Genomic DNA, 27,867 nt, shown 5'->3' with positions numbered 1-27,867 from the left:
TATATTACACACATTGTATTTTTTTAATACATCTGTAATACATACATTAGGGAAAGAAAACCTTACATGACGGCAATACCCTTTCATTCCATAACTTGTAATATTATTTATCTAAATATAATATCATACATTTATTAAAATAACAGTCGAAAAAAATCTTAAATTGACATTACAATATTATATGACTGGCATATTGAGGTGAGCAATGAACTAAACCTAATATAAAAATATTTTATTATTGTGTCTTTATGTACGTACTTAGATGAGTAAAATACATAGATTGATCTCCTAACTAGAAAGTGTAAGCAGTTATGACAATTGAAATTGTTGCGTAAATAAAGCATTGTCAAGTCTCCGTTCTGAAATGTCCTTAAAATGTTTGAAATACTTATTTATTTATTACGTAGTATTTAGTTTTCATTCGTAAATTTCTCACCTCCATATACAATTCAATTTTATCTATTTTTATTTTTAAACATGACAAAATTTACCTACACACATGGTTTTAATTTTATTTTCGAATTGACAGTAGAATCAACGCACTTTATTTTTACATAATTTACAATTTTTTGGAGTTCCGTACGAAGAATAAAAAACGGAACCCTTATAGGATCACTCATTATAACACAGAAGTAGTAAGTGCTTACTGCTCTTCTATAATCAACCTCGGATAAGATTAATCGTACGGTTGACTACAGATGGGTTGCTACCTTTGTGGACTAACTGACACTCTCTGACAGACATCAGGAATGCATTCTCTCAGCGGTCGGAGTATAATTCCTGTTATTATTTATTTATTACACAATAAACACATAATTTAAAACATTTATCATAATGAACAACACTTGATGTTCGGGTAAATTAAATTAGATTAAATATTTAAATTCCTATAACATTACAATTCAATATAATTATAATATGTTACAATTACACTACATTCAGCGTTTAATAATAAATAATACAACAAATAATTAATAATCATTATGGATTCATTAATGGTAGTGGTTTATGAAAAGGATTACAAAAATAACTGAATACATATTTATAAGTGCTACTTTAAACCTATACAAAACAAATATACATATTTCATTTCATTTCATTATTTGAGCATTTTTAAAGATCTCTCAGATTTCTCAAGTTTTCTTTCGCCGTTTACATCGTATTCTTTTTACACATAGTCATTAAAATTCAATATAATATACTAGATTTTACCCGCGGCTTTACTCGCCGTCAGAATAGAAATATATTTTTATATATCTCAGGAGAACAATAAAGTACTCTTTATTTGGAATAAAAGTCACTTTATATTCTTTTCTGGACTGACAACGTATGTACAAAATTTCACGACAGTCTGTTTAGTAATTAAGGTGTGAAAACAACCTCACATTCGTATTTATAATATTAGTTCGGATTCCTGCCAGGAGTTCTTGATAGGAGGCGGGTCCGCGACGGCCTGTACCCTATAAGATTTTACGTTTTTACAAAAATGACTGTTCTTGATTTTGTTTACGTATTTCCTATACATTCCCCACTAGTTATGATACAGTCCGCTAATATCGAAACAGTCATTTTTGTCGAAACGTAAAAACTCACTGTACACACTAAGGGTACAGTACCCTTAGTATGAGTTTTGTGTTGTGCGGGGAGGTCCTGTTGGACCCGACGAGGCAAGTTCTCAGCAACGGGTCGGGGCAGTGGGGGAGGTCCTGTTCAACCCGCCTCATTGGGTCTTTTCAAATCAAATCAAATCAATTTTTTTTATTCAAAATAGGTTCTTTACAGAGCACTTTTTGAAGGTCAAACTACCACCAGCGGCGAAAGAAACTCCATAACACACATCTTTTAAAAAAAATGGATTTTACAGTGTTAAACTTAACCTAATGGTACATGTGGAGCTGGAACTACTTCAGACCACACCGTTTTGTCAGTCAAATAATCACTTAGTTTATAGTACGCTTTTTTACATAGCGTTAGTTTAACGACATGTTTGAACTTTTTTTCTGTGAGATTCAAAATGTGGTCGGGTATTTTATTGTAGTAGCGAATACAGTTACCCATGAAAGATCTAGCCACCTTGCATAATCTATGTTTAGGAATTGCTAATTTAATTCTATTTCTAGTATTAAAGTTATGGTGGTGCTTTCTCGACGGGTTGGGACTGTACCGGGAGGTCCCGTTCGACACGACGTGGCGAGTCTTCCACGACGGCCCGGTGCTGTGCGGGGAGGGGCTGGCACTGTACCGGGAAGTCCTGTCCTGTGTGTCGCAGGGGCTGTGCGGGGAGGTTCCGTTCGACCCGACGGAGCGAGTCTCCTGCAATGAGACGGGGTCGTGTCGGGAGGTCCTATTCAACCCGCGTCATCGCATCCCGCACCTGTTGCGCGAGGTCTCGCACGAGCTCAGTGTCGGGGTGTGCGAGCGCGACCGCGGTGTTAGAGCGGTGCACCGCGAGCTCCCGGCCCCGACACGAGCGCTCGTGCAGCGCCCGCAGCGGGGCGCCCGCGCGCAGCAAACACACGCACGACGCCGCGCTCTGCACCGCTGATAGCAACTGCCGAGATAATATTGTCCGGTCAATTTGGACAATTGAAATAGCAAACAATCCGGGTAAGCCAAATTTTGGTAAGGTAGGTGGTTCGGCAAAGTGTATACCGGGGCACATTGGTGTACCGGGATCATTAATTGGTGTGCCGCGGAAAAATAAGGTTATGTTATAAAATTATTTTAGTAAGTAAGTAAGGGTAAAATACTTGTTTTATGAGTTTACTCCTTAAGAAACGATTTGAGTAATAAGGCCCGGTACGGAAATTTTATGAGGAGTAAAATCAAGTGTAACACGAAAAGTTGAGGCGTAACGTAGAAAGAGACAAACATATATCTGTAGGATTGAACGTGTAAAAGAATGAGATGGAATACATTACACAGCGTATCTCATTCTCGGGGTCTCCTCTTTGCGCGATACTTCGTAGTCTCACTGTATAGTTCACTACCTCCAGTCTGAGAGTTGAATGTGTGCGTATGTTTGTACGTGTGTGTTGCGCGCCTGCGTATTACGAAGTTCTGCCACAACTTGTATACTGCTGCCGAGTACAGGGTATGCATGCTGTATAATAAATGCATATAGTAGCATCTATTGTATACATCTATATACAACGTACATAAACAGCAACCTAACCATCAAGTTTTAATGTTTTGATTTTAAAGTTTTCTTGTACTTCTATGAATTGATACGTGTATTTTTATGTACTATTAAACAAATCATCAAGTGATTAAAGTTGAAAAAATATTTGAAAATATGCAAGAAATTGATTTAGATGATAATGAAGAAGAATCCAAAAAACACATGGATGCGGTTAATTGGTAAGCTTATCGTTTACATTTATGAATAATATACATTTTAAATACGAACAGCTAGATCTTTTATTTAGTGTTTTTATTATTATTATTTTGTAACATACTTTATGTAATACGCATTATTGAAGTAATATAAATAATCCGAATAATTACAGATGATGTTTGTTTCTCTTATCATTTTAGCAGATGCGTTCATTTACCCTTTTTTTCTATTCGATATATATCATAATTATCGTTCGTAAGGAGTAAACTCCAATCGTGCGTCGTAGCTGACACACACACACTTTTTTTCTTAACTAGGGGGAAATCTTCAAAAAGTACGCAGGTACACCAGAGTAAGGTGGTAGAATCCCTTGTAGTTCGACTCCGGCGGCACCACCGCCACCTCTAGCATCTGTGGCTGACCTCAGGTAGAAATTAAATCTTATCATGGAGTAACTAGGCCCATGGGCGGCAGTAGCCACATACTATCAGATGGACCGCTTGCTCGTCTGCTACTCCTATATTATAAAAACCAACAATCGTTTAACACTCACCAGACCGTACCGCGGAGGATCGTCGCACACTTTCTTGAAGTACCTGTTCGAACTTTTTACTACATCTGGATTCCTTTCCGTCTTGTCTTGAGCGAATGATTCTTGTTCATGTTTACTATCAGTGGCTTCTGATTCTGAATCATTTTCAACGTTTATTTTATCACTTGATTCTTCACTAGTAATACTTTTAACTCTTTCACAATCTAATGTATTAAATTTATTATTTTCGTTATACAATTCATTTCTATTAACGTTATTCTCAGTCGCGTCATTATTACTTAGTACTGTGTCATCATCATCATTAGAATTATCGAAATTTTCCGTTGTATCAACAAAACAGAGGCTGGTTTTATTTCCGTGTGTTTCAAAACGCCAGTAAGCGGGGTATCGCTTGCAGGGCACTAACATCTCTGTTAAGATTATGTACTCCTCCGCTACGACCCACTTCGTCTTACTCGGGTCTGTCCTCACTATCAGTGTCTCAGGGTCCAAAACGGCGTATGGTGGAGCTGCATTTAAAAATACAATCATAATGATCACTTTGATAAGTAATAAAAATAATTGAGGCTGTTAGAGCCAAAGTAGGCTAAGTACAAAAAACGATTTACAATATGGAGAAAAGTAAAAGTGTACAGTCTGCTCTGAAATTGTTGCGAGGAGGCGTAGTCATACAATTTACTATGGCGACGCAATTCATTTCTATATTCAGAGCGGACTAGCAGTTTTACGCGGACTATAAAACATTTTTAAATTACGAGAGGTCAAAAACCATTAAAACCCAGTTAGGCCACTCTTATTCTAGCAGCCTCAATTATTGTTTAAAAACTAAATACCACGCTAAAATCGTAAAAAGAAAAGCGTTAATCCCGATTCCCAACCATACCGATGAGGAGAATGGGATAATATTATTAAAATTGTGTATTGTCATCGATTCTTGATTAAGTGTTCAAAATTTTAAATTAATCGGACCAATCAAAATTGACGGTTATTCAAATGAACTTTCAACCCCTAATTTACTCTCTACGGGATTTATTTTTCGGAAGGGGATAAATAGGAGTGTCCTTGTTCCTATCCAGAAAGCTTAATACTAAATTTTAAAGTAGTTGCTTCAAAAATAAAGGATTTAAAAAAATCTGTCATCCCCTATTTTACCCTCTTAGGGGTAGAAATTCCAAAAGGCCTTTCTTAGTACTTATTTACGCTATAAAGAGAACTTATGTGCAAAATTTCAGAACTCTAAGGTTAGTGGGTTCGGCTGTACGTTGATTTCTGAAAAATGAATTAATCATTTATTCAGTCAGTCAGTCACCTTGCTGTTTTATATTTATACAAATATGTTTTTATAATCTCCGATTAATTTCCTTTCATTTGATACCCTACTCGATAGGTTGTTGATTTTTTTTCTAACGCCTCTCTAAGGACATTCGGATCATTGAGACAAATATGACACCTTAACTGTCAAAATTCATCCATCCGTTTGTTAGATCCGACCAAATAAAGAAAGATAAACATACAACATACGCGCGAAAAACATGACCCTTCCTTGGCAGTCGGGTAAAAATTTCGTATAAATAACTAATACTACATAGTATTAGTTATTTATACGAAATTTTTACCCGACTTAGTATTTATTTATTACGTAAATTACATAATTTACGTAATAAATAAATACTTTAAAATTTTTAAGGGAAATTTTAGAACAGAGACGTGACAACACTATTTACGCAACAATTATAATTCTCAAAACTGGTTACATTTTCTCGTTAGGAGTGATCAATCTATGTATTTTACTCATCTAAGAATGTTTACATTAATTCATTTATTACAATATGCATTATAATAACCATAATCACAATTCGTTAAATTCATTCGACAAATAATTCAACAAACAATTCATATTCATAATCAATTTATTCTTATTAAGATTTTTATTAATTTGTTGCTAAAATTGCTATTGTTACTTATTCTCAGTTCTCTTAACTTATTTTTTTGTAAATCATGATTATCAACCCATTACTGTCCCACTGCTGGGTATGGGTCTCCCCTCTCAGAATGATTAGGCCATAGTCCACCGCGCTGGACAAGTGCGTATTGGTAGACTTTACATAGCTTTGAGATTTGTTTTATAAATCTCTCAGGTATGCAGGTTTCCTCGCGATGTTTCCTTTACCGTTTAAGCAAGTGATAATTAATTTCTAATACGCACATGACTATACAATAAAAGGTGCCTGGTATTGGAACCTCGGACCTCTCGAGGGAGTTTCAGCCACGAGTCTATCAATGCTTTTTAACACGCCTTTATTAGCTTGGGTTTTATGTATGTATGTATGTAAATATGTATGTAACTATGTAACGGAATCTTTTAACCAGATTTTTTCAAGTTCAGTTTAATTCAAATACTTTAAGAATTATCAAAAACCGATGACACTACACGATTTTAATAATTTTGTACCATTGTCCTTATCACATCCTCAGATTTAACGATTTTCGAGGCGAGATTGTTCATCGCAAAGTTTTTTAGTTTAAATAACTGTTATACCGTGATTTTTAGTTTTGAAAATAATAATGTTATTAACACCCATTTATTAGCTTGGGTTGTATCTATGTATGTATGTATGTATGTATGTATGTATGTAACGGAATCTTTGAGCATAATTTTCACCAACTTCGAAAACTCTGATTAATTTGAAACTTTGCACACGTATCAAGGACCGATTACAATGCAATCATTTGATAACAGTTTTATCCTTATAGATAATTAATTCCCCAATTTATGAGACATTTAAAATATCAAGCACCCCACGCTTTTTACTCTAAATTGAAACTATTTACTCTTAAATTGTTTGACATTAAAAGTTATTTCCTTCTTTTTAGTTCGATTAGCAATAAAAGCATGTTTTTTAGTTTTTTCAACTGTTAGATTTACTTTAAGATACTCACTATCCTAGATGCACTTACCTGTTCTAACATCTTCGTCGACCTCCCAATCGGCTAGGCTTCGTACAAAATGTTCATCCGTCCAGTGCGGTTGCGAAGTGTCCATAGGGCCCAAATTCACTACGGCACACGTCAGCCTTTGGTCTTCCACGTCGTTCACTTGCGATGGTAACGGTGGCTTTGGGAGTAGTGGGGGTAGTGTCTGTGGTTGAGTTTTGACGATAGATGGCGCTGTTTCCAGTGTAATTGGTCGTCTGGTCATCGGTGAGGGCGGTCGTGTCAACATTTGGCTCAACATGTTTGGTTTGTATGGGGAGGATGTCGCTTGCAGAGGATCTGTTAACGTTTCTGAGGTAGATTGGGGATGTGATCTTGGTTTGTTTATTGGTAACGATGTAGGTTTTGGTCTGTTTTCTGTGCGAGTGTCAGATTTATGAGTAATGAGGGATCGTCTGTTCGACAGTAAATCTGCGAGAGTCATTAGTGCGACGCTGTCGTTGGAGGCTTCGGCGGCGCGCTTGGGGGGCCCGCGGGGGGTCTCCGCTACTGGGATGTGCCGTTTAGTACCTAAATTGACAAGAAAACTTTCGAAATTAACAGATTTCAACTAAGATGTATATTTAGCATTTTACAAATAAATTTGATTTGAAAAGAGTTCAGACATTTTTCTTTTCTTTTCGTAGATAAGTATAATCCGCGCCAAACTGCTAGTCCGCTCTGAATATACAAACGAGTCGCGTCGAATAGCAAATTGTAGATATTAGTGGGAAGAAAACAGCGTGGGACCGCCCGCGGGAATAGCTGCCCTTACTTACGTAGTAACTATTTATTAATTTGTGCCCTTACGTTCCTACGGAATATATGCTTGCAGTTGTGCGTAACAACTCAAAGCGGACTAGCAGTTTGGCGCGGACAATACCTTCCCAACAGGCCATCTTTAAAAAAAAAAGATTTAAATTTAAAAGAACGCGTGTACACTGTACACTATTGTATATAAGAAGTTATACTTCTTTGAAAGTTTAAAGTTATTACAAAATGTGTTGTATCATATCGTATCATATTGAACCAAAATAACAACAAAATTTATAATTATTTTATGTTATCGATTTTAGATGTAGAAATTCAATTTCGTATTTTTTTGCAAACGCTCAAAAAAGTATAACTTCAAAAATAAATGCAAATGGGCATGCAGTCCATCTAATGGTATTTGGCTACTGTCACCCATGGACATCTATAATCAACCCCAGATAGGATTAATTCCTTAGCTCAGTCGGCCACAGACGCGCCGCTACCCCTGAGGACTACGTTGAAACGCCTCTTATAAGCATGTCTCTTACCACCCTTCAAACCAGAACACAGCAGCGCTACACTGCTGTTATAACAGAAATATGTGTTGCAGAGTCGAACCACAGTCTATTTATTTTTTATTTTTACAAATTTGTGTACACAGAAACATAACAAAATACGGCATTAAAAAGAGATGTAGTACAGAGGACTACTTATTTCAACCTGAAATTTATTCCAGCAGCCCCTATGGTCGGAAAGTTTATGTAATAGGCAAACATAGTGTGCAAAAAAATAAATAGATAACAAAGACATATAAATATATAATAACATATACATATAATATATAAATACACATATATACCTAATTATGAAAGAGATAAATAGTGCTCTTTTACTTTTCGTTTAAACAAAGAAACATTGTTAGTGAGACGAATATGAAGCGGAAGTGAATTCCACAGTCTAACTGCATGAACGGAAAAGGAGTGGGAGTAGAGAGAAGTTTTACTTCTACCTTCAAACACAATTATAACTCACCAATAACTCGTGTCGGGATGATTTCAAGCCGTGCATCTATATCTTCTTGTTTCACTGTTTCCCTTATACAATTATCCATCATATTAAACCCACTATCAGTTGCTCTCTCCTGCCTTGCCTTTATATCATTGTCAGGTTTTAAAAGTACTTCAGGCTCATTTACATCTTCTATGACCTCAGTGTGCGCCAGAGAACACACTCCAGTAATAATCGGAGTCACTTCGTTGTTAGTAATATCGCCAATTGGTACAGTACTGAATATTGTTGGCATCACGTTATTTACTGGTGCGTTATTCAAGCCTATAAGATTACCAGTATTATGTATTGCGCGCAATATGTCCTTAGGTTCATTTGTAAATGGTAACACTATGAAAGTGTCGTTGCAATTTCGTGCGAGTACTGTAGGCGGCATTTCATTTTTTACAATTGCATTATTTTCTACAATTGCAGTTTTTTCTATAATTGCAGTATTTTCTGCAATTGCAGTATTTTTTACAATTGCAGTATCTTTCTTTTGTTTATTCTTGTTCGCTTTTTTATTTGAATTCTCTTGTGTGTCGCCGATGAAGAAATATTTCTTCATTATGCTCTTTTGTCTCTCCCACTCTTGGTAGGGGTCCGAAGGGACCTGCTCCTCCTCTTCTATATCGGGAGGCGATTTTTTTTTCCTACGCGGTTTCAGCCTAATGATACGATTGATCATAATGTCGATTATTCTTTTCATATCATAGAAATATCCTGTATCAACTTTTGAAGCTATCTGAAAAGTTTCCCAAATTCAATTATGTTCTAACTATTGAACCGGTATACACGTAAAGAGTTAATGCGAATGAAATAAGATTTTTTGTAAGACTAAAGTAACTATTAAGCGTGCAGTCAACCTGACGGTGACCACCCATAGACATCTGTAACCAACTTCGTAGAGTTAACGGGTTTTACCTAAAGCCGATCAATGATGTCGTCACCACTCAGGACTATAATCACCTGATATTTAAAGCATTCGACGTCAACACCTTTCCCCAGAAACGCAGCATCACGCTTCAATTATATGTAACGGTGGTATCTCTCCGATTGCACTACATTGGCCCTTTTAGCGTCCAAACACGACAACATGCAATACTACATATAAGCGCTGCTGTGTTCTGATTTGAAGGGTGTGGTAAGGGAGACATACGTTTCCGTGGTCCAACTTAGTCCTCAGGGCTAGCGCCGCATCTGTGACCAACCTCAGGTAGGTATCTAATCCTATCTGGAGTTGATTACAGATGTCCATGGGCGGCAGTAGGCTTACCATCAAGTGAATTTCACGCTCGTCTGCTACTCCTATATTACAAAAAAAAAACAGAACACATCAGCGCTTAACACTGTTGTTAAGCATAAATAGAGGTAGCATTGATGCCGCCGAACCACAAAGGGTACCTTCAAATTCCATTGGGTTTTTAAACAAAATTGTGTATTACCTGTGCTCGTATGTAGCGATCTGTCTTGGCGGAGTTCTCCAGTATGTCGTTCTCCAACTGCCGCAGTCTCCGTTTCAGCCAATCATCTCCCGTTGGACTCTGACAACAAACCATTCGTTTTTAGAGTTCCGTACCGAGAGAGTAAAAACGGAGAAACTGAACCCTATTACCAAGACTCCGCTGTCTGTCTGTCTATCTGTTTGTATGTATGTCTGTCTGTCTGTCTGTCCGTCCGTCTGTCCGTCGATCTGTTTGTCCGTCTGTCTGTCTTTCCGTCTGTCACAGGGCTCTTTCTCTTTAACCGGAATAAATAGACATTATAAATTTACAGAGTATGTATAAGAGTGTGCACTATAACAACAAATATTAAAAATAAAAAAGTTGCAAATAAATGGGTGTCGCCATACAAGAAACCGGTAATTTTCGGAGTTTTTCGCTGTATACTCGTATGTCTATTAAACCGTAATATGTAGATTTTTTCTCCGAAAAATATCTCACAAAAAATCGAGCCCCAAGGATGGATTCTCCAAAAATCGATCTTAAATCTTTTCGGCTAAAACAGGTGAAGATAGCGAAAAAAGGTCAGTGTTGGCCAATATGAAATCTAACTACGACTACATATAGTAATCAGTAATTATAACTACAGATTACAAAAAGTAATCGTAAAAAGTAGTTAAACATGTTGATTACTAACTACTAATTGTAGACGCAATCACGATTACATGATTACTTTTCATAACTACATATTTAAAATAATGTTGGGTCTTTAAAAAGAGCATACACCCGCGCGAGTCTTTCATGTACCTACTTGTCGTTTGCTAGGTAGTTAGTTAAGAGCCTATTAGAGCAAGAGTGCAGCGCTAAGTCCTACCACCAAACAGACCGCTGCGGAGCGCTATGACATGGGGCTCTTCAAAAAAGGTGCAAAAAGAGCTCTCATACAAAGCCGGCGATGCATTGGCGACGCCTCTGGTGTTGCAAATGTCCATAGGCGGCGTTGACTACTTTCCATCAGATGCTACCTGATGGAAAGTAGTCTGCCTAATCGTTAGGTTAAACTATAAGGGCTTCTGGGGTCGTGCGTGGCAAGAGTGGGAGCTCGAACCGCCCAGCCAACGGCCCCGGGAAGGACGGCGGTATGTGTGGTCGCATACCGTCGTACGCACCAGACGGTGCGGTGAGCGATAAGCTCACCTGCGCGGAGCCCGACGGGGCAATGCGCTAAGAGGACTCCGGTTGCGTTCCTTTGGATATCCCGGAGACCTCTACCCAGCGCCGAGGACGGCCACCGGGGGGGTTTTAGTGCGGTAAGAGTCCCACATAACCCTGTGTCGCTCCCAAGGCATCGGGTACCTTTTGAAGGTTTCCCCCTCGTCAACAAAAAAAGGTTAAACTATAAAAAAAAAGACCATAGGCGGGAATCAAACCCAAACCTTCGGGTTTTAACTCGGGTGGCTGTACAGGCTGTACTCTTATTTCACGTTTTATTTCATTGCAAAATATAAGTCCATAGAATTCAAATAATCAGTAGTTATAACGACTAGATTGTAGCAATCATATTAATAATTACATCATGTAGTTTGATTACTGTAGTTAAGTTATGTTACGATTAAAATTAATATAAATATTAAAATATATATATTAAAATCAGTCTTTTATTATTATTTAATATAATTTCAATATCAACGTACCTTTATTATAAATTCTTGGCTCTGCACCGGAGTCACCTGTGCTGTTAGTATCGTCCTATTGATCCTCCGAACTTCCTCAATATCAACGAGCTCCACTTTCTTCACGAGGCGACGACGAGGCGCCTCTACATCAGTTAATTTCACTACAACCGGCTTACAAACTTCAAATAATCGTTTATTATGTTCATTACCCAAAAAACTTTTCGATAATCCCTTCAATTTTGGATACAGATCCGGATTGGGAGCGCCATTTCTGTAACAGCTGTTTCCTGAGTCAACTTTATCCTCACTTTCGCCGTCAAATGTATTAGAATCTATGTTGTTACAATTAACTAATTTAGGTTTATCTTTTATTGATTCTAAGAAATCATTCTTTAAAATCGCCATTCGTTTTGCGCTTTGATTAACATCGTTAAATCTATCTGCTCTTTTATCAGGTCTACTGATATTAGTTGTATGATCTGCCCTTTTATTAGGTCTACTCATATTAGTTGTATGATCTGCCCTTTTATCAGGTACACTGATATTAGTTTTATGTTGCAGCTGATCTGCATCTCCATCGGTAAGTAAGCCAGCACGTCTGACGTCAATAGAACTGTTCCTAGCATGTTTCCTCCACGCAATTGTTTCGTCGATACGCGATAACTTCACGTGTGTTATACTTAGTAACTTTGGATCGATTGCTAAAAATAAAACAAAATTAATATAAGGATAGTAACAAATTGTATCAAAAAATATTTTTCAACAAGGTTCATATTAGTCAATGTTTATTATTTTACCAAAATTAATTAGTATATTTATTAATATAATATAGAAATTAATTATGACTTGCTTAAACGGCAGTGATAGCCTAGTTAAGAAACTCGGCCTCTCGATCGAGGGGTCCGATTTTTCAAAATTATGTACGTATTAGAAATTAATTACCACTTGCTTAAACGCTGAATACATCGTGAAAAAACTTGCATACATGAGAAATCTAAAGAAAATTCAAGTCTACCAATTCGCACTTGTCCAGCGCCTTGAACTATGGCCTAATCCTTCTCATTCTGTCAGGAAAACCGTGCCCAGCAGTGGGACAGTAATGGGTTGATGATGATGAATTCAGGCTGCTAGAACCAGAGTGGCAGAACTGCATTTTAATGATTTCAGACCTATCTTATTTTAGTAATTTTAAAATATTTTATAAACTAAACTGCTAGTCCACTCTGAATATAGAAATGAATCGCGTCGCCGTAGCAAATTTTATGACTACACCTGCTCGCAACAACTTCAGAGCGGACTATACACTTTTACTTTTCTCCATATTGTAAATCGTGTTTTTGTAGTTAGGCTACTCTGGTTCTAACAGCCTCATATAACATATTATTGTTTATTTAAATTATTACAATCGTAATCATCATCATCATCAACCCACTATCGTCCCACTGCTGGGCACGGGTCTCCTTTCTAATATAATCTACTGCTGCTGAGCTAGAAATAATAATTTCAAGTAGGATCTAAAAATTACAACTTTCTTCAATACTTTGGATGTATATACTTTATATAAATACTTACAAATAGAAGATTCCTCTTTTACACGTCCGTCTGCAACGCTAATACGATTCGAACTAAATATGTGATTTTCAGAATTTACGCTAGTTGTGACATTATAATCTATTTTTAAATCTCCGACATCTTCAGAATCATTAACTATAACGCTAACTTGTAATTTAGTTGGATCAAGTTTCTCCAAGGCGGCTAGAGTGTCATTTGCGTAATTTTTACTAATATCTGGGAGGTTATACTCTAAGAGTTCCTCCTTCTTGAATATCGATAAGGCTTCCTCGTCAAAAAAGTTGTTACGAATATATTCGTTGATAGCGTCCACATCTTCACACGCCTCTGGAAATGTAAACGTCTGTTAGGAATGATGGTAAGAGTAAAGAAATTTAATTGTCAAATGCGGGTATTAACTAAAAGTGGGCGTATAAAAGGGCACTGCAGATCGTCTATGGGTAGTTATTTTCCGATCTTTGTAAAGAACGTTACTCTGCCAGTTTTGTTGCTCATTTGCGTTTAATTGTTTTTCTGTTAATTTATTTTGGAAAGTTAAGGTTCTTGGTTTATAAAAAGTTGGTTTTCATATAAGTTCCTGACGATATTCCTAACACAACATTTAAAGTTTATTATATTCCTTTATTGATATACCACTGAAGTGATATCAGTTGAAGGTGGTAGAACTATTTGTGGTTCGACTCTGGCGGCACCACCGTCACACCTATCTCTGTTATAACAGCAGTGTTAAGCGCTGCTGTGTTCTGGTTCGAAGGATGTGGTAAGGGTAAGGTAAGACATAATTTTCCCAGGTGTACCAGCTTAGACCTCAGGTAGCGGTGCATTTGTGAAGGACCTCATGTAGGAACCTAATCTTATCTGAGGTTGATTCCAGATGCCCATGGGCGGCTTAGCCACTTACGTAACCTCTAAATAAGTTGGAATGCCTCGGAAAAGTATGTCTCCTTTACCACACAAACGAAATGAGAAGTAACTTACCGAGCTCAGTAAAGTCCACGGACAGAGGAGCTTCCTGAAACAAAATAAACGTTTTATACTTTTGCTTATAAATTATAAGCAGATAGAAGGAAAGTAGGAACAAAAATAACATGTGTGTACTCATGTTCACACGTGAGAAGTTATACTTCTTTTGTGTAGTTCACAAAAAAGAGTGCCTATCAATGTGTGCACGAGCAAGAAACGAAACTATTACAAAACCAAAAAACACAGAATTATACGCAACGACAGGACGTATCGTATCATACGAGAAAATAATAAAAACATTTTTTTTGTCAAACTTGCAAAATTTTGTAAATATTCCCTCTCTTCATTGTTCCCAAACGCGTCAAAAGAAGTATAACTTCAGAAAGCCCATATAGTTGATACAATACAATTTATTGCACACTAACTAATATATGACAAATATACCTAATGAAAGGAGGAACAGGCGGTCTATCTCTCAAAAGCGATCTCTTCCAGACACCCATATAGAGTAGTTAAAAGAAAACCTTTCAGATCCAAGAAATGCAGGGTAGGGGGGTATTGATCGTCCCTGTTGTCCCGGTACTAGAATAGGGCTACGGTATCCCCTGCCTGTCGTAAGAGGCTTCCGGGGTTGCGGACGGCACAAGTGGACTCGAACGGCATTTGAGGGTTTCCCCTTCGTAAACAAAAAAGGGGGATATTTCATATTTATCCACCACGGAGTGGCATCGTGTCGTAGGACTCACATAGTTCGACTAAAAGGGGGTTTCTGGTATTGCGGGCGACAAGAGTGAGCTCGAACCATCCCGCAAGCAACCCCGGGAAGGACGGCGGTATGTGTGGTCGCATACCGTCCTACACACCAGATGATGTGGCGAGCTTTATGGTAACGCGCTTAGAGAACTCCGGTTGTGTTCCTTAGAGATACCGGAGTCCTATACGCAGCGCCGAGGATGGCCACCGGGGGAGTTTTAGTGCAGTACTCCCACGTGCACTCCCAAGTTTCATTACTTTCTTATACATTCAGGTACAAATGAGTCGACCCTTGCCCATCGAACCGGTTTTTTTGCTGTTTGAGTTAAACTCGTAAACAATAATTGTGATGTATTGCTACTAAATGTACGTGAATATTAACTGCGAGTGGATTTACATCCATCCATCGATAATTTATTTTAGTAACAGTTCTAGGGTAACCCAGTATCCAAGACAAACCTACATAGGGTTTATATGGATATGTTTCAATTGTAAACCAATGTATATTTCTATGGTATTAAATAAATAAAAAAAATAAAAAAGTGCCCCCACGGTATAGGGTATTTTTTGAAAATTTACCCCTCATAAACAAAAAAGGGGGGTATTGATCGACCCGGAATGGCGTCGTGTCGTAACACTCACGTAGTCGTCGTCGTCGTCGCTGTCGGAGCTGGCCTCTTGCGGCCACCACGACATCCTCTCCAGCAGCATCTTATCATCGGGCTTCCTGCACAAACATACATATTACACATATTCTATATCACACACATGCTATAGCACATATCACATATAAAGTTGCATAGGCTTATAAATTTAATTGAAAATGCGTGTCGGTGGTGTCGCCGGTTGGACACACCGACACACCTATTTCTACCTAATAACAGCAGTATTAGGCGCTGCTGTGGTCCAGTTTGAAGGGTGTGGTAAGGGAGACAGACTTTTCCGAGGCGTACCAGCTTAGTCCTCAGGGGGTAGCGGCGCATCTGTGGCCGACCTCAGGTAGGAATATCTAATCCTATCTGGGGTTGATTACAGATATCCATGGGCGGCAGTAGCCACTTACCATCAGGTGGACTGCATGCTCGTCTGCTACCCTTATATTATAAAAAAAAAATCTGTCTAATAACAGTGTTAAGCACTGCTGTGTTCTGGTTTGAAGGGTGTGGCAAGGAAAATATATGTTTTAGAGGCGTTTCAGCTTAGTCCTCAGGAGTAGCGATAGGAATATCTAATTTTACCTGGTGTAGTGTATGCGTTTATTCATACCCTCACCTACACAGACAATCACTGTCTCGTTCGCACCACGTCAGTTATACGAGAGCCACCGGCGAGAGTAGACGTGTTGGTAGTCTGTCCATTAAGTGCGTGTACGAGCCTGTGAGATATCCCACTATTGGACTGGTTTTACAAGTGGCGACGAGTAAAAAGGTAAATTATTGTTTATTTTAGAAAAGGGGAGGAGAATAGGTAATAAAACAACCGGCAAGTCAATTTAAATTACAAACATCTGTTCGTTTGTTACTACTTAATGCAGGTAGTTTTATATTATCTGCGCTTTGTTGTTTTATAAGTGTCGTTGCTAGTATCTATATAATCGCAAATAAACGATTCTATTCTAAAAAGTATTACGCAAACCACGTAAGAACATTATGTATGTGACTTATACAGAATGAGAATATGAAAAGAAAAAATATTTAAGTACCTAAAGGTAGTATAATTTCTTCTGTTAGGTAGATAATACTGTCAGACAGAAACCGTCAAATGAAATTCATATATTTCTTGTTTACATCGGAAGGAATATTTTACTTGGCAAGTGATGTGACGGACTTTAACTATACCGACGGGTAGTCCTATATAGTAGGTAAAAAAATAAAATTCGAAGGATCATAATCCTTTACATATACTTAAATTAAGTACGTAATGTACACGTAGATACATCATAGTTGTAGTCTCCAGACAAGAAAATATTGTCGTTTTATGCATAATATTCGCAATATATTATAAATAAATGTATGTTCCCTAAATAATATAGACATATAAAATCTGTTTAATTTAACTTAATTTTATTTTATTCTAGAAAAATCTTTGTTTTCCTCATTATTTTTATTGTTATTTGATATACCTTGTACTCGCTCTTTAAGCAAGCAGTTTTATATATATAGTATAAATACTTGCACTTAGTTTTTCCTTATTATAGACTAATGTTCTTTTAAATTATAGTTGGTGTAAACTATGTTGGTGTTAAAAAAATAATAATAATAAGTAAACCATAAAAAAAAAACATAAACAGGTGAAAGACTCTGACTATATACCTACATATAACAACTTATCTTCAGTTACTTTTAATAGAAAACATCATGTTGCGGTTTATTGAAGTAATAGCATTTTATTTCATTAACGGAAGGTTACTGTATTTGCGGGCAGATAAGATAAACAGAGTTGTGGGTTCGACTCCCATCCGGGGACTTTTTGGATGTTTGAAATAGTGTGGTTATGCATGTGTAGACTGTCCTCGCGCTATGATTTGTTTTGTTAGACACTTAAAATACCTTTTTATTCCCTCATTTTGGTAGCAGGTTACCACAATAAGGTACATTGTCACATTTAGTACATGTAGCTGTTAATAGATTGCGTTATTTTCAAAAAAAAAAAAAACAAACAACAAACCAATCAATATTTGATGAGATAAGTATTTGATGAGGTTACGTATGCTGCCATTAAATTGGTAGGTTGTGTATGCTGCCATTAAATTGGTAGGTTATGTATGCTGCCATTAAATTGGTAGGTTATGTATGCTGCCATTAAATTGGTAGGTTATGTATGCTGCCATTAAATTGGTAGGTTATGTCATGTTGCCATTAAATTGGTAGGTGATGTATGCTGCCATTAAATTGGTAGGTGATGTATGCTGCCATTAAATTGGTAGGTTATGTATGCTGCCATTAAATTGGTAGGTTACGTATGCTGCCATTAAATTGGTAGGTTATGTCATGTTGCCATTAAATTGGTAGGTGATGTATGCTGCCATTAAATTGGTAGGTTATGTATGCTGCCATTAAATTGGTAGGTTATGTCATGTTGCCATTAAATTGGTAGGTGATGTATGCTGCCATTAAATTGGTAGGTGATGTATGCTGCCATTAAATTGGTAGGTTATGTATGCTGCCATTAAATTGGTAGGTTACGTATGCTGCCATTAAATTGGTAGGTTATGTCATGTTGCCATTAAATTGGTAGGTGATGTATGCTGCCATTAAATTGGTAGGTTATGTATGCTGCCATTAAATTGGTAGGTTATGTATGCTGCCATTAAATTGGTAGGTTATGTCATGTTGCCATTAAATTGGTAGGTGATGTATGCTGCCATTAAATTGGTAGGTTATGTATGCTGCCATTAAATTGGTAGGTTACGTATGCTGCCATTAAATTGGTAGGTTATGTCATGTTGCCATTAAATTGGTAGGTGATGTATGCTGCCATTAAATTGGTAGGTTATGTATGCTGCCATTAAATTGGTAGGTTATGTATGCTGCCATTAAATTGGTAGGTTATGTCATGTTGCCATTAAATTGGTAGGTGATGTATGCTGCCATTAAATTGGTAGGTGATGTATGCTGCCATTAAATTGGTAGGTTATGTATGCTGCCATTAAATTGGTAGGTTATGTATGCTGCCATTAAATTGGTAGGTTATGTCATGTTGCCATTAAATTGGTAGGTGATGTATGCTGCCATTAAATTGGTAGGTGATGTATGCTGCCATTAAATTGGTAGGTTGTGTATGCTGCCATTAAATTGGTAGGTTGTGTATGCTGCCATTAAATTGGTAGGTTATCTTATGCTGCCATTCAATTGGTGGGTTATATTGTTGCTGCCATTTTATGGGTGGTGTTTTCAGGTCACCCCGTCAAACCAGGGAGTAAGAGGGTGTCATCATGGCAAATTTTATGCCTGGTCCGGACAAGCTGGATGTGGAAGGTGATACCTCTGCTGTGGGTATTCGTTGGGAGCGCTGGAAGAGGTCGTTGCTAATTTACCTTGAGGCTGCTGACATTCAAATTCCGGAAAAGAAAAGGGCAACTCTGTTGCATTTTGGAGGACCAGGACTTCAGGAGATTTATTCAAACCTACCTGGGGCTAACGCAGTTACGTCTGTTTTAGCTAGAGCAGCACCATCTGGAGAGTCAGAATCTGTAGCAGAAAGGGAAGATGTATTCGAAACTGCACTGAAAAAACTCGATGAATATTTTCTGCCTAAGCAGAGTAAAGTGTACGAACGGCATTTGTTCAGACAATTGAAACAGGAAACTGGCGAAAAAATGGAAAAGTTTCTAGTAAGATTACGTAACCAAGCGGGTAAATGTGGATTTGAGAAACCTGATAATTTCATTATTGATCAAATCACAGAGAAATGCACGTCAAATGAACTCCGCAAGAAGATTTTAACTATGGGAGACAAAGCTACCTTAGACGAAATAATGACACTAGCAAATACCCTGGAATTAGTGAGTCATCAACTGGATGTATACGGAAAAGAAGTAAATGGAGCAAAGAACCAAGAAGTAAACCAAATTAACAATAATAATAGCTATAGAAAAGGTCAAATCTATTCTAGTGAGGCGAGGACCAGTTTACAAAGTATTTCACGCTGTACTAGATGTGGGAGTAAATTCCATAAATCTACCGACTTGAACTGCCCAGCGAAGAATAAAACCTGTCATTCATGTAAAAAGATAGGCCATTTTTCAGCTCATTGTAAATCTAGGGACTCTGAAACAAAGCCACAAAAGAGGAAATACAGTGGTAATCAAAGTAGTAATACATATACAGGAAAGAGACTAAGAGATCGGAGAGGAAAAAATGTTGATATGGTGGACGATGAAGAAGTGGACTATGTTTTTCAAATAGATAATGACTCTACTGTTAGGTGTATGGTTGGTGGAGTGGAAATCGATATGCTCATAGATTCTGGGTGTAAACCTAATCTCATAACAGACAAAACATGGGAAAGGCTGAAAAGTGGTGGTGTTAAGGTAAAGAACCAAATCAAGGACCCTAGCAAAATTCTTCTTGCTTATGGTAGTCAGTCTCCCTTGACAGTGAAAGGCTCATTTGACGCGGAAATTGAAGCAAATGGCCGAAAAGATTACACCACCTTTTACGTAATAACTGGTGGGACAAGAGACTTACTGGGAAAAACGTCAGCGCTGTCTTTGGGAGTATTACGAATGGGTATTGGCATCAACCAAGTCGACAACGGGAATTCTACGCCATTTCCGAAATTCAAGAATGTCCTCGTAGAAATACCAATTGATGATTCTGTGAAGCCCATTTCTCAGCCATGCCGAAGAATACCTATCCCTTTAGAAAAGAAAGTCGATGATAAAATCAAGGAACTTCTGAATCAGGATATAATCGAAGAGGTGGAAGGTTCTTCAAGATGGGTTTCGCCCATAGTTCCGATTCTGAAGGAAAATGGAGAATTAAGGTTGTGCGTGGATATGAGACGTGCAAACAATGCAATTATGAGAGAGAACCACCCTCTACCAACCATGGATAAATTGCTTCCCAAAATAAATAAAGCAAAATTTTTTACTAAGCTGGACGTCAAAAATGCTTTTCATCAGGTTGAGATTCATCCTGACTCCAGACATGTAACCACTTTTATTACTCCAAATGGTTTATATCGCTATAAGCGATTAATGTTCGGCATCACATGCGCACCCGAACTATTCCAGAAGATCATGGAGCGTATGTTGATTCAGTGTCGAGGAGTAATAAACTTTATTGACGACATTCTCGTTTACGGTGATAATGAGCAGGAACATGATGCTAGGCTTGATGAAGTTCTGCGGACACTAAAGGACAACAATGTGTTACTTAACGAAGGAAAATGTATTTACAAAACGCAGAGCGTGGATTTTCTAGGACATCATCTAGAACCTAATGGCATAACTCCTCTGGATAAGTACGTGAAAAGTATAATGGATTTTCGTGTGCCTCAGACCATAGAGGAGCTTCAGAGTTTTTTAGGTCTCCTTAACTACATCAATAAATGGATTCCTAATTTGGCTACAATATCGGAACCTTTAAAAGAGTTACTGAGGAAGAAATTGGGAAAGAATGCAAATATTGAGAAGTTTTGGCAGAAAGAACAAAGAAATTCTTTCGATAATTTGAAGCAAATGCTTACAAAAATACAATCGTTGGGGTATTACGACGTCCGTGACAAAACTCAGGTGATAGCTGATGCAAGCCCGGTTGGACTGGGTGCTATCCTTGTCCAAATTGATGGAAATCAACCACGCATAATTGCTTTTGGAAATCGAACCCTTACAGATTGCGAGCGAAGATATAGCCAAACCGAGAAGGAGGCTTTGGCTTTAGTCTGGGCGGTTGAACATTTCAACATATTTTTATTTGGTAAGGAATTTGACCTTGTCACGGATCACAAACCGCTGGAGGTCCTATTTGGAAAGAAGTCCAAGCCATGCGCACGTATAGAGCGTTGGGTGTTGCGCCTGCAATCGTACAAATATCGGATTATGTACAAGCCAGGCAAAAATAATATAGCCGACCCGCTATCACGTCTATGTAAATTGAGTAGCAACCATCCGGATGATGAAGATACACATGTGTGTCAGGTGGTTACCTTTGCGCGACCACAAGCAATACCAATGAGCGAGATTATTAATGCATCTGAGACTGATAAGGAAATTTGCAATGTTCGGAAAGGGCTCTATCAAAATAACTGGGACGACTCCGTGAGAAGTTATAAATTTTTTGAAAGTGAGTTATGCTTCTATAATAATATCCTATTACGAGGAAACAAGATTGTAATACCACACCTTCTCCGTAGGAGTGTTTTGGACGCGGCGCACGAAGGTCACCCGGGCATTGTTGCCATGAAGGGCCGTTTGAGGTCGAAGGTCTGGTGGCCACGCATTGACAAGGACGCAGAAAACTTAGTGAAATCGTGCAAAGGGTGTACCTTGGTGGCTTTGCCTAGCCCGCCTGTGCCTATGAAGAGACGAGAACTGCCTTTGGGACCTTGGATAGATGTGGCAATGGACATTTTAGGGCCACTTCCAAGTAATGAATATCTTCTGGTTGTAATCGATTATTACAGTCGATATAAAGAAGTAAAAGTGACCAAATCCATCTCAAGTGCTCAGGTTATAAAAATTTTGAAGGAAATCTTTAGCAGGCTCGGGTTTCCTGTTTCTATAACAGCCGATAACGGGAAGCAGTTTGTAAGTGAAGAGTTTCGTGAATACTGTAAAGAATGCAATATTCGACTTTACAATACAGTTCCATATTGGCCTCAGATGAACGGTGAGGTCGAACGACAGAATAGGGACATTTTAAAACGATTGCGGATCAGTCAAACAGAACGCAGAGACATGAAAGATTCCTTATACGAATATCTAATGATGTACAATAGTACACCTCACTCGGTGACTGGTCGAACACCATCAGAACTGTTTTTTCAACGACAAAATAGGGACAAAATTCCTACATTAGAGAATACAAATGAGAAGAAAGAAGATTCGGATGTGAGAGATAGGGACAGGATTCAAAAGGAATTAGGTAAAGAGTATGGGGACAGAAAGAGGAAAGCTATGGAGTCAGTGATAAGCGAGGGTGAAAAAGTTTATGTGAAAGCCATGGACAAAGCCAATAAATTGACACCAAATTTTAACCCGACCCAGTATACTGTGGAAAGTACCAATGCAGGAGATTGTGTAGTGAGGAATGACGAAACTGGACAATCTTACAGAAGAAATGTCGTTCACTTAAAGAAGGTAGAAGGGGAATGGAAAGCTATAATGAAGTATGTGTAGAATCTATTATTTGTTGATTTTGTTTGGTATGCTGATTATTAGTTAAATTAATAAAAAAATGTATTAAGGAAGGGATGTAGTGTATGCGTTTATTCATACCCTCACCTACACAGACAATCACTGTCTCGTTCGCACCACGTCAGTTATACGAGAGCCACCGGCGAGAGTAGACGTGTTGGTAGTCTGTCCATTAAGTGCGTGTACGAGCCTGTGAGATATCCCACTATTGGACTGGTTTTACACCTGGGGTTGATTACAGATGCCCATGGGCGACAGTAGCTAGGTATAGTCCACGCCAAACTGCTAGTCCGCTCTGAAGTTATTGCGAGCAGGTGTAGTTATATAATTAGCTATACGACGCGATTCATTTCTATGTTCGGAGCGGAGTAATAGATTGGCGCGCTGTGTGCGGGGTACTCACATGTGCGCGACGTACAGCAGCAGCGGCTGCGCGGCGGCGCGCTGTGTGCGGGGTACTCACATGTGCGCGACGTACAGCAGCAGCGGCTGCGCGGCGGCGCGCTGTGTGCGGGGTACTCACATGTGCGCGACGTACAGCAGCAGCGGCTGCGCGGCGGCGCGCTGTGTGCGGGGTACTCACATGTGCGCGACGTACAGCAGCAGCGGCTGCGCGGCGGCGCGCTGTGTGCGGGGTACTCACATGTGCGCGACGTACAGCAGCAGCGGCTGCGCGGCGGCGCGCTGTGTGCGGGGTACTCACATGTGCGCGACGTACAGCAGCAGCGGCTGCGCGGCGGCGCGCTGTGTGCGGGGTACTCACATGTGCGCGACGTACAGCAGCAGCGGCTGCGCGGCGGCGCGCTGTGTGCGGGGTACTCACATGTGCGCGACGTACAGCAGCAGCGGCTGCGCGGCGGCGCGCTGTGTGCGGGGTACTCACATGTGCGCGACGTACAGCAGCAGCGGCTGCGCGGCGGCGCGCTGTGTGCGGGGTACTCACATGTGCGCGACGTACAGCAGCAGCGGCTGCGCGGCGGCGCGCTGTGTGCGGGGTACTCACATGTGCGCGACGTACAGCAGCAGCGGCTGCGCGGCGGCGCGCGGTGTGCGGGCGAGGGCCAGCAGCTGCCGCCAGCGCACACGCAGCAGCTCCGCGGGGGCCGTGCGACCGCTGTGGGGGAACAATGTACCGTTTATTATTAGGAGGTTTGCTACTTCTATATGAAAAAATAAAAAAAATGAGAAAAAGAAAGTGAACAAAATTAAAAAAGAAAAACCGTTTTAATTAACAATAAATAAATATTATACTTAAAGTTTGTAAAAATTAAAAGTTGTCCACATAGCATCAGCATATGTCAACATTTTACCAGCACGTATCAACACCGTCAGCACGTATCGACACATGTGATTATTTATTATTACAGATCAAGTCAGTTGCAATTAAGCCATTGAAAGTGACACACCATTTTATAGAACTAACTCTCTGCAGTGAATTAACCAACCTAAACAGACCCTACAACAATAAGCATATCGACAGCGTTTAACAACATAGCAAGTATTAACATACTGTCCGTATGTATCAACATATCAGCACACATCAACATACTATCAGCACGTATCAACACATGCTGATAGTATGTTGATTTATGCTATATCAGCACACATTAACTTACTGTCAGCACGTATCAACATATATATCAGTATTCAGCATATTATCAGCATGTATCAACATATCATCAGCATGCATGCCCACATTATCAGCGTGTGTAAGGGTATATTGCTCACGTGCGCTGATACGCGTCCTGCACGGTCCGCCAGAGCGCGCGGTGCGGCCGCGTGCGCCGCGCGCAGCCGAGCAGCCGCGCGAGCACCGCTAGAGACAGCAGCGGCTCGCGGGACGACAGGGAACTCTGGGGACGACAGGAACTACTCGTTATAGTCCCACAAACTTGTCTGTGCAAGTAGCGGTTATCGGAAACGGCCACTTGGTGCCCCACGAAGAGAAATCGCAATTTGAATCAAAATTTGAAGGTGGTAAATTTGATGGTGGCGGTGATCTGTGGTTCGATTTCTGCCTAATAACAGCCGTTAGCTGCTGTGTTCCTGTTGGAAAGGTAGGGAAACGTTCTTTATACACATTTCACAAATTGAGATTGATTGGTTTTGACAACCTTTTTTTAGGGGTAGCAACTGTGTCTGGGGACACCCCTTAGTCCGCTAAAGTGCGGTATTGTTCGCGCCAAACTACTAGTCCGCTCTGAAGTTATTGCGTGCAGATGTAGTCATACAATTTGCTATGGCGACGCGATTCATTTCTATATCCAGAGCGGACTAGCAGTTTTACGCAGACTATACATACCTCGTTGACGAGCGTGAGCGTGTAATCGGTGGAGTAGAGCAGCGCGGCCTCGAGCAGCGGCCAGGCGGCGCGGCCGGGCAGCGCGCGGTCGCCCGCCGCCGCCGCCGCCAGCAGCTGCTGTGTCTGCTCCGAGCAGAAACACTCCCTGGATTATAACATGACAACCATTATCGTTTTGTTACAAATGAAAGGAAACGGAAAATGTTAAAGATTTTTTTCATAACATTACTTCCTAGAATTTAATCCTTATAAGCGACACTTGCAGATAGTGGAATAATATGGTGTTTTTTTTTAATTGAACTCGTTCGATTCCCGGCTAGGGAAAATGATATTTTAAAAAAGTAATGATGCAATTTTAGTTTTTAATAAAATCGGCCTCCTCCTCCTCCTCCTCCTTTAAGCATTTTTCGCTAATCCTTACAGTTTCGGATTTGGGCCTGAAGGCCTATTTGAAAAATTCTTGTATACGAGATGTTGAGAAAACTCCGATAGCGTGATTCACAATACCTGTGGCGCCATCTTTTAACGAATAGCGGGAATTCGTCAAAACGGAGCTTTATTACTAAACCTATGTACCCAATATGTCAGTCTGTTACAGGGACAGTTACAGGGTCTGTAATATATATTTTTTTAACTTAATCAAAAATATTTCATAATGTGTCTCACTATTATACTATTTTCCACTGCCCGCTGTCGCTCACGGGTACATAGCGCAATTAGTATGCCCTTACTGTTGCTACGGAGTATATGCTTGTAGTTGTGCACAAAAACTTCAGAGCGAACTAGCAGCTTGGCGTCGACTATACCAGTGGGCGAGAATGGGCAGCGAGGCACCGCGAGGTTGCCGCGCTGTCTTCACCCCGCTAATATCTACAATTTGGTTCTGCGACGCGATTCATTTCGATATTCGGAGCGGACTAGAAGTTTGGCGCGGACGGTACCAACCATAGTTCCTTGATCTTGTCGAGGGTGCGTCGGCTATATGCGTGGCGGTGCGGCTCCAGGCGGCCCGCGGCGCGCAGCACGGCCAGCAGCGCCGCCGCCGCCAGCACGCCCTGCCGCGACTGGAACACAACAACTGTACTGTGCCACTGCTGCACGGGTCTCCCCTCAGAATGAGAAGGATTAGGCCGTACACCGCGCTGGACAAGTGCATATTGGTAGAATTCACATACCTTGTAATTTTTTTTTATTTTTAAAGATTTCTCAGATATGCAGATTTCCTGACAATGTTTTCAGTCACCGTTTGAGTAAGTGATAATTAATTTGTAATATGTATTAACCTTGTAAATAACCTTGAAAAATTCGAGGTACGTGCCTGGGATTTGAACCTCAAACCCCTCGATCAAAACTTACTTTTTCGAGACATTATTTTTCTAGTATTCTATTATTTTCTATTATTTTTCCTTATATTTTTTAGTACTGAAGACTTAAGTCTTCAGTGGAAGCGACCCATCAGTGGTCGACCTCTAGTAGGAATCTTATCTTATATGGGATTTATTACAGATGTCCATGGGTGGCATTAACCACTTACTATCAGGTGGACTGCTGGTCTGCTTCTCATAAGTGCTTCAGTAACATCGCACTGATGCATCAACTAGGTGAGATAGTTGATAACCTATGTCACTTTCACATACTTTTTATATTTTTTGGAATATTCAGTCTTGTTTTGAGTTATACAATGTCATCTGTTTTTTTTGCAATGTCTGTTATAAAGGAACTATTATATATTCGTGGATAAAGATGTATCATTGTGAATGTTGATGGTTATAGAGGATTATATTGAATTTTTGCAATCCCTTCTGAGTGTTTAACAATACCAACCTCGGCGAACAATCTCCTGAAGTTCTCAACTTTCATATTTGAAGTCAGGGAGTTGCTGAATTCAGCAAACTGTAGGTGTGTTTGCTGACATTAGCAGTACTGAAACAACACAACATTTATATAAGATACCATACTAATGACAAATTATAAATACATAGACTAATAGTAAGAGTTTCGAGGTTCTTAAAGTAATTTTTCATTTAAGAATCAGACAATACAATATTACACTTATATTTGTTTTGTTTTTACTCAACTGCGAAAGGTAAGGTTTTTCTGTATCTATACTGATCTGAGGCAGGTGTGTAGGTAGTCTTAAGCAAAACCACTTTTGACAGTTGAAGTTATTAGAGTAACATATACAAGTACATAGAAACATGGAGCAAAACAAACACTTCGACGCGTGAAGGCTCTTACAAAATTTCATAAATTGTGTAAGAGTGGGTTGAACTTGAAAGATTTTCATAAAAATGAAATGAATGCAGATTAGGCCTATGTCCAGCCGTGGACTTTTAAAGGCTGATGGATGGATCAGAACTGATATGGTACGTTAACCAATATGCATAGCATTCGTCTTGTTAATTACACGTATTTAATAATAATTTACTTAACAATAGGGTGAATATTTACCAAAACTTGTACTAGCAGAATAAGTCATGTCGAGTCACCTCACTACATTGGAATACATTGCTTTTTAATTACGTTTTTAGAGCACCAAATTCTGTCATTCCTAAAAATAAATGACATTTATTTATAATTTATAGAAACGTAAACACAAAACAAAATAAAACCAAACCAACATGCATATTGCATA

The 27,867-nt window shown here is 39.2% G+C and overlaps 1 protein-coding gene across 1 annotated transcript; it reads right to left on the bottom strand.

The window, feature by feature from the left end:
- LOC140748556 (uncharacterized) lies at positions 1-27,867 on the bottom strand. The gene is made up of 15 exons (XM_073081369.1): positions 27,684-27,867; positions 27,057-27,155; positions 26,178-26,296; positions 25,233-25,377; positions 24,659-24,783; positions 23,934-24,044; positions 15,712-15,796; positions 14,332-14,365; positions 13,354-13,680; positions 11,800-12,482; positions 10,109-10,207; positions 8,649-9,408; positions 6,849-7,394; positions 3,891-4,399; positions 1-2,551 (listed from the first exon to the last, which is right to left on the bottom strand). Exons 2-15 carry the CDS (start codon positions 27,090-27,092, stop codon positions 2,345-2,347), a joined length of 3,786 nt encoding a protein of 1,261 aa, XP_072937470.1. The 5' UTR covers positions 27,093-27,155; positions 27,684-27,867; the 3' UTR covers positions 1-2,344.

The sequence above is a fragment of the Epargyreus clarus genome, unplaced genomic scaffold, assembly GCF_041222505.1.
Source record: "Epargyreus clarus isolate Ecla_fem2 unplaced genomic scaffold, WU_Ecla_fem_2.2 ptg000016l, whole genome shotgun sequence".
NCBI classification, from domain to species: Eukaryota; Metazoa; Arthropoda; class Insecta; order Lepidoptera; family Hesperiidae; genus Epargyreus; species Epargyreus clarus.
Note: the sequence above shows the minus strand (reverse complement) of the source record. Positions and strands in the feature narration are given on the sequence as shown.

Coding starts and splice junctions, on each gene's coding strand:
- LOC140748556 (XM_073081369.1), bottom strand. CDS start 27,092: ATGAAAGTTGAGAACTTCAGGAGATTGTTCGCCGAG. Junction 24,784..25,232: donor CGCTCACGCTCGTCAACGAG/GTATGTATAGTC, acceptor TGTCGTCCCCAG/AGTTCCCTGTCGTCCCGCGA. Junction 7,395..8,648: donor CATCCCGACACGAGTTATTG/GTGAGTTATAAT, acceptor TTGTCAATTTAG/GTACTAAACGGCACATCCCA.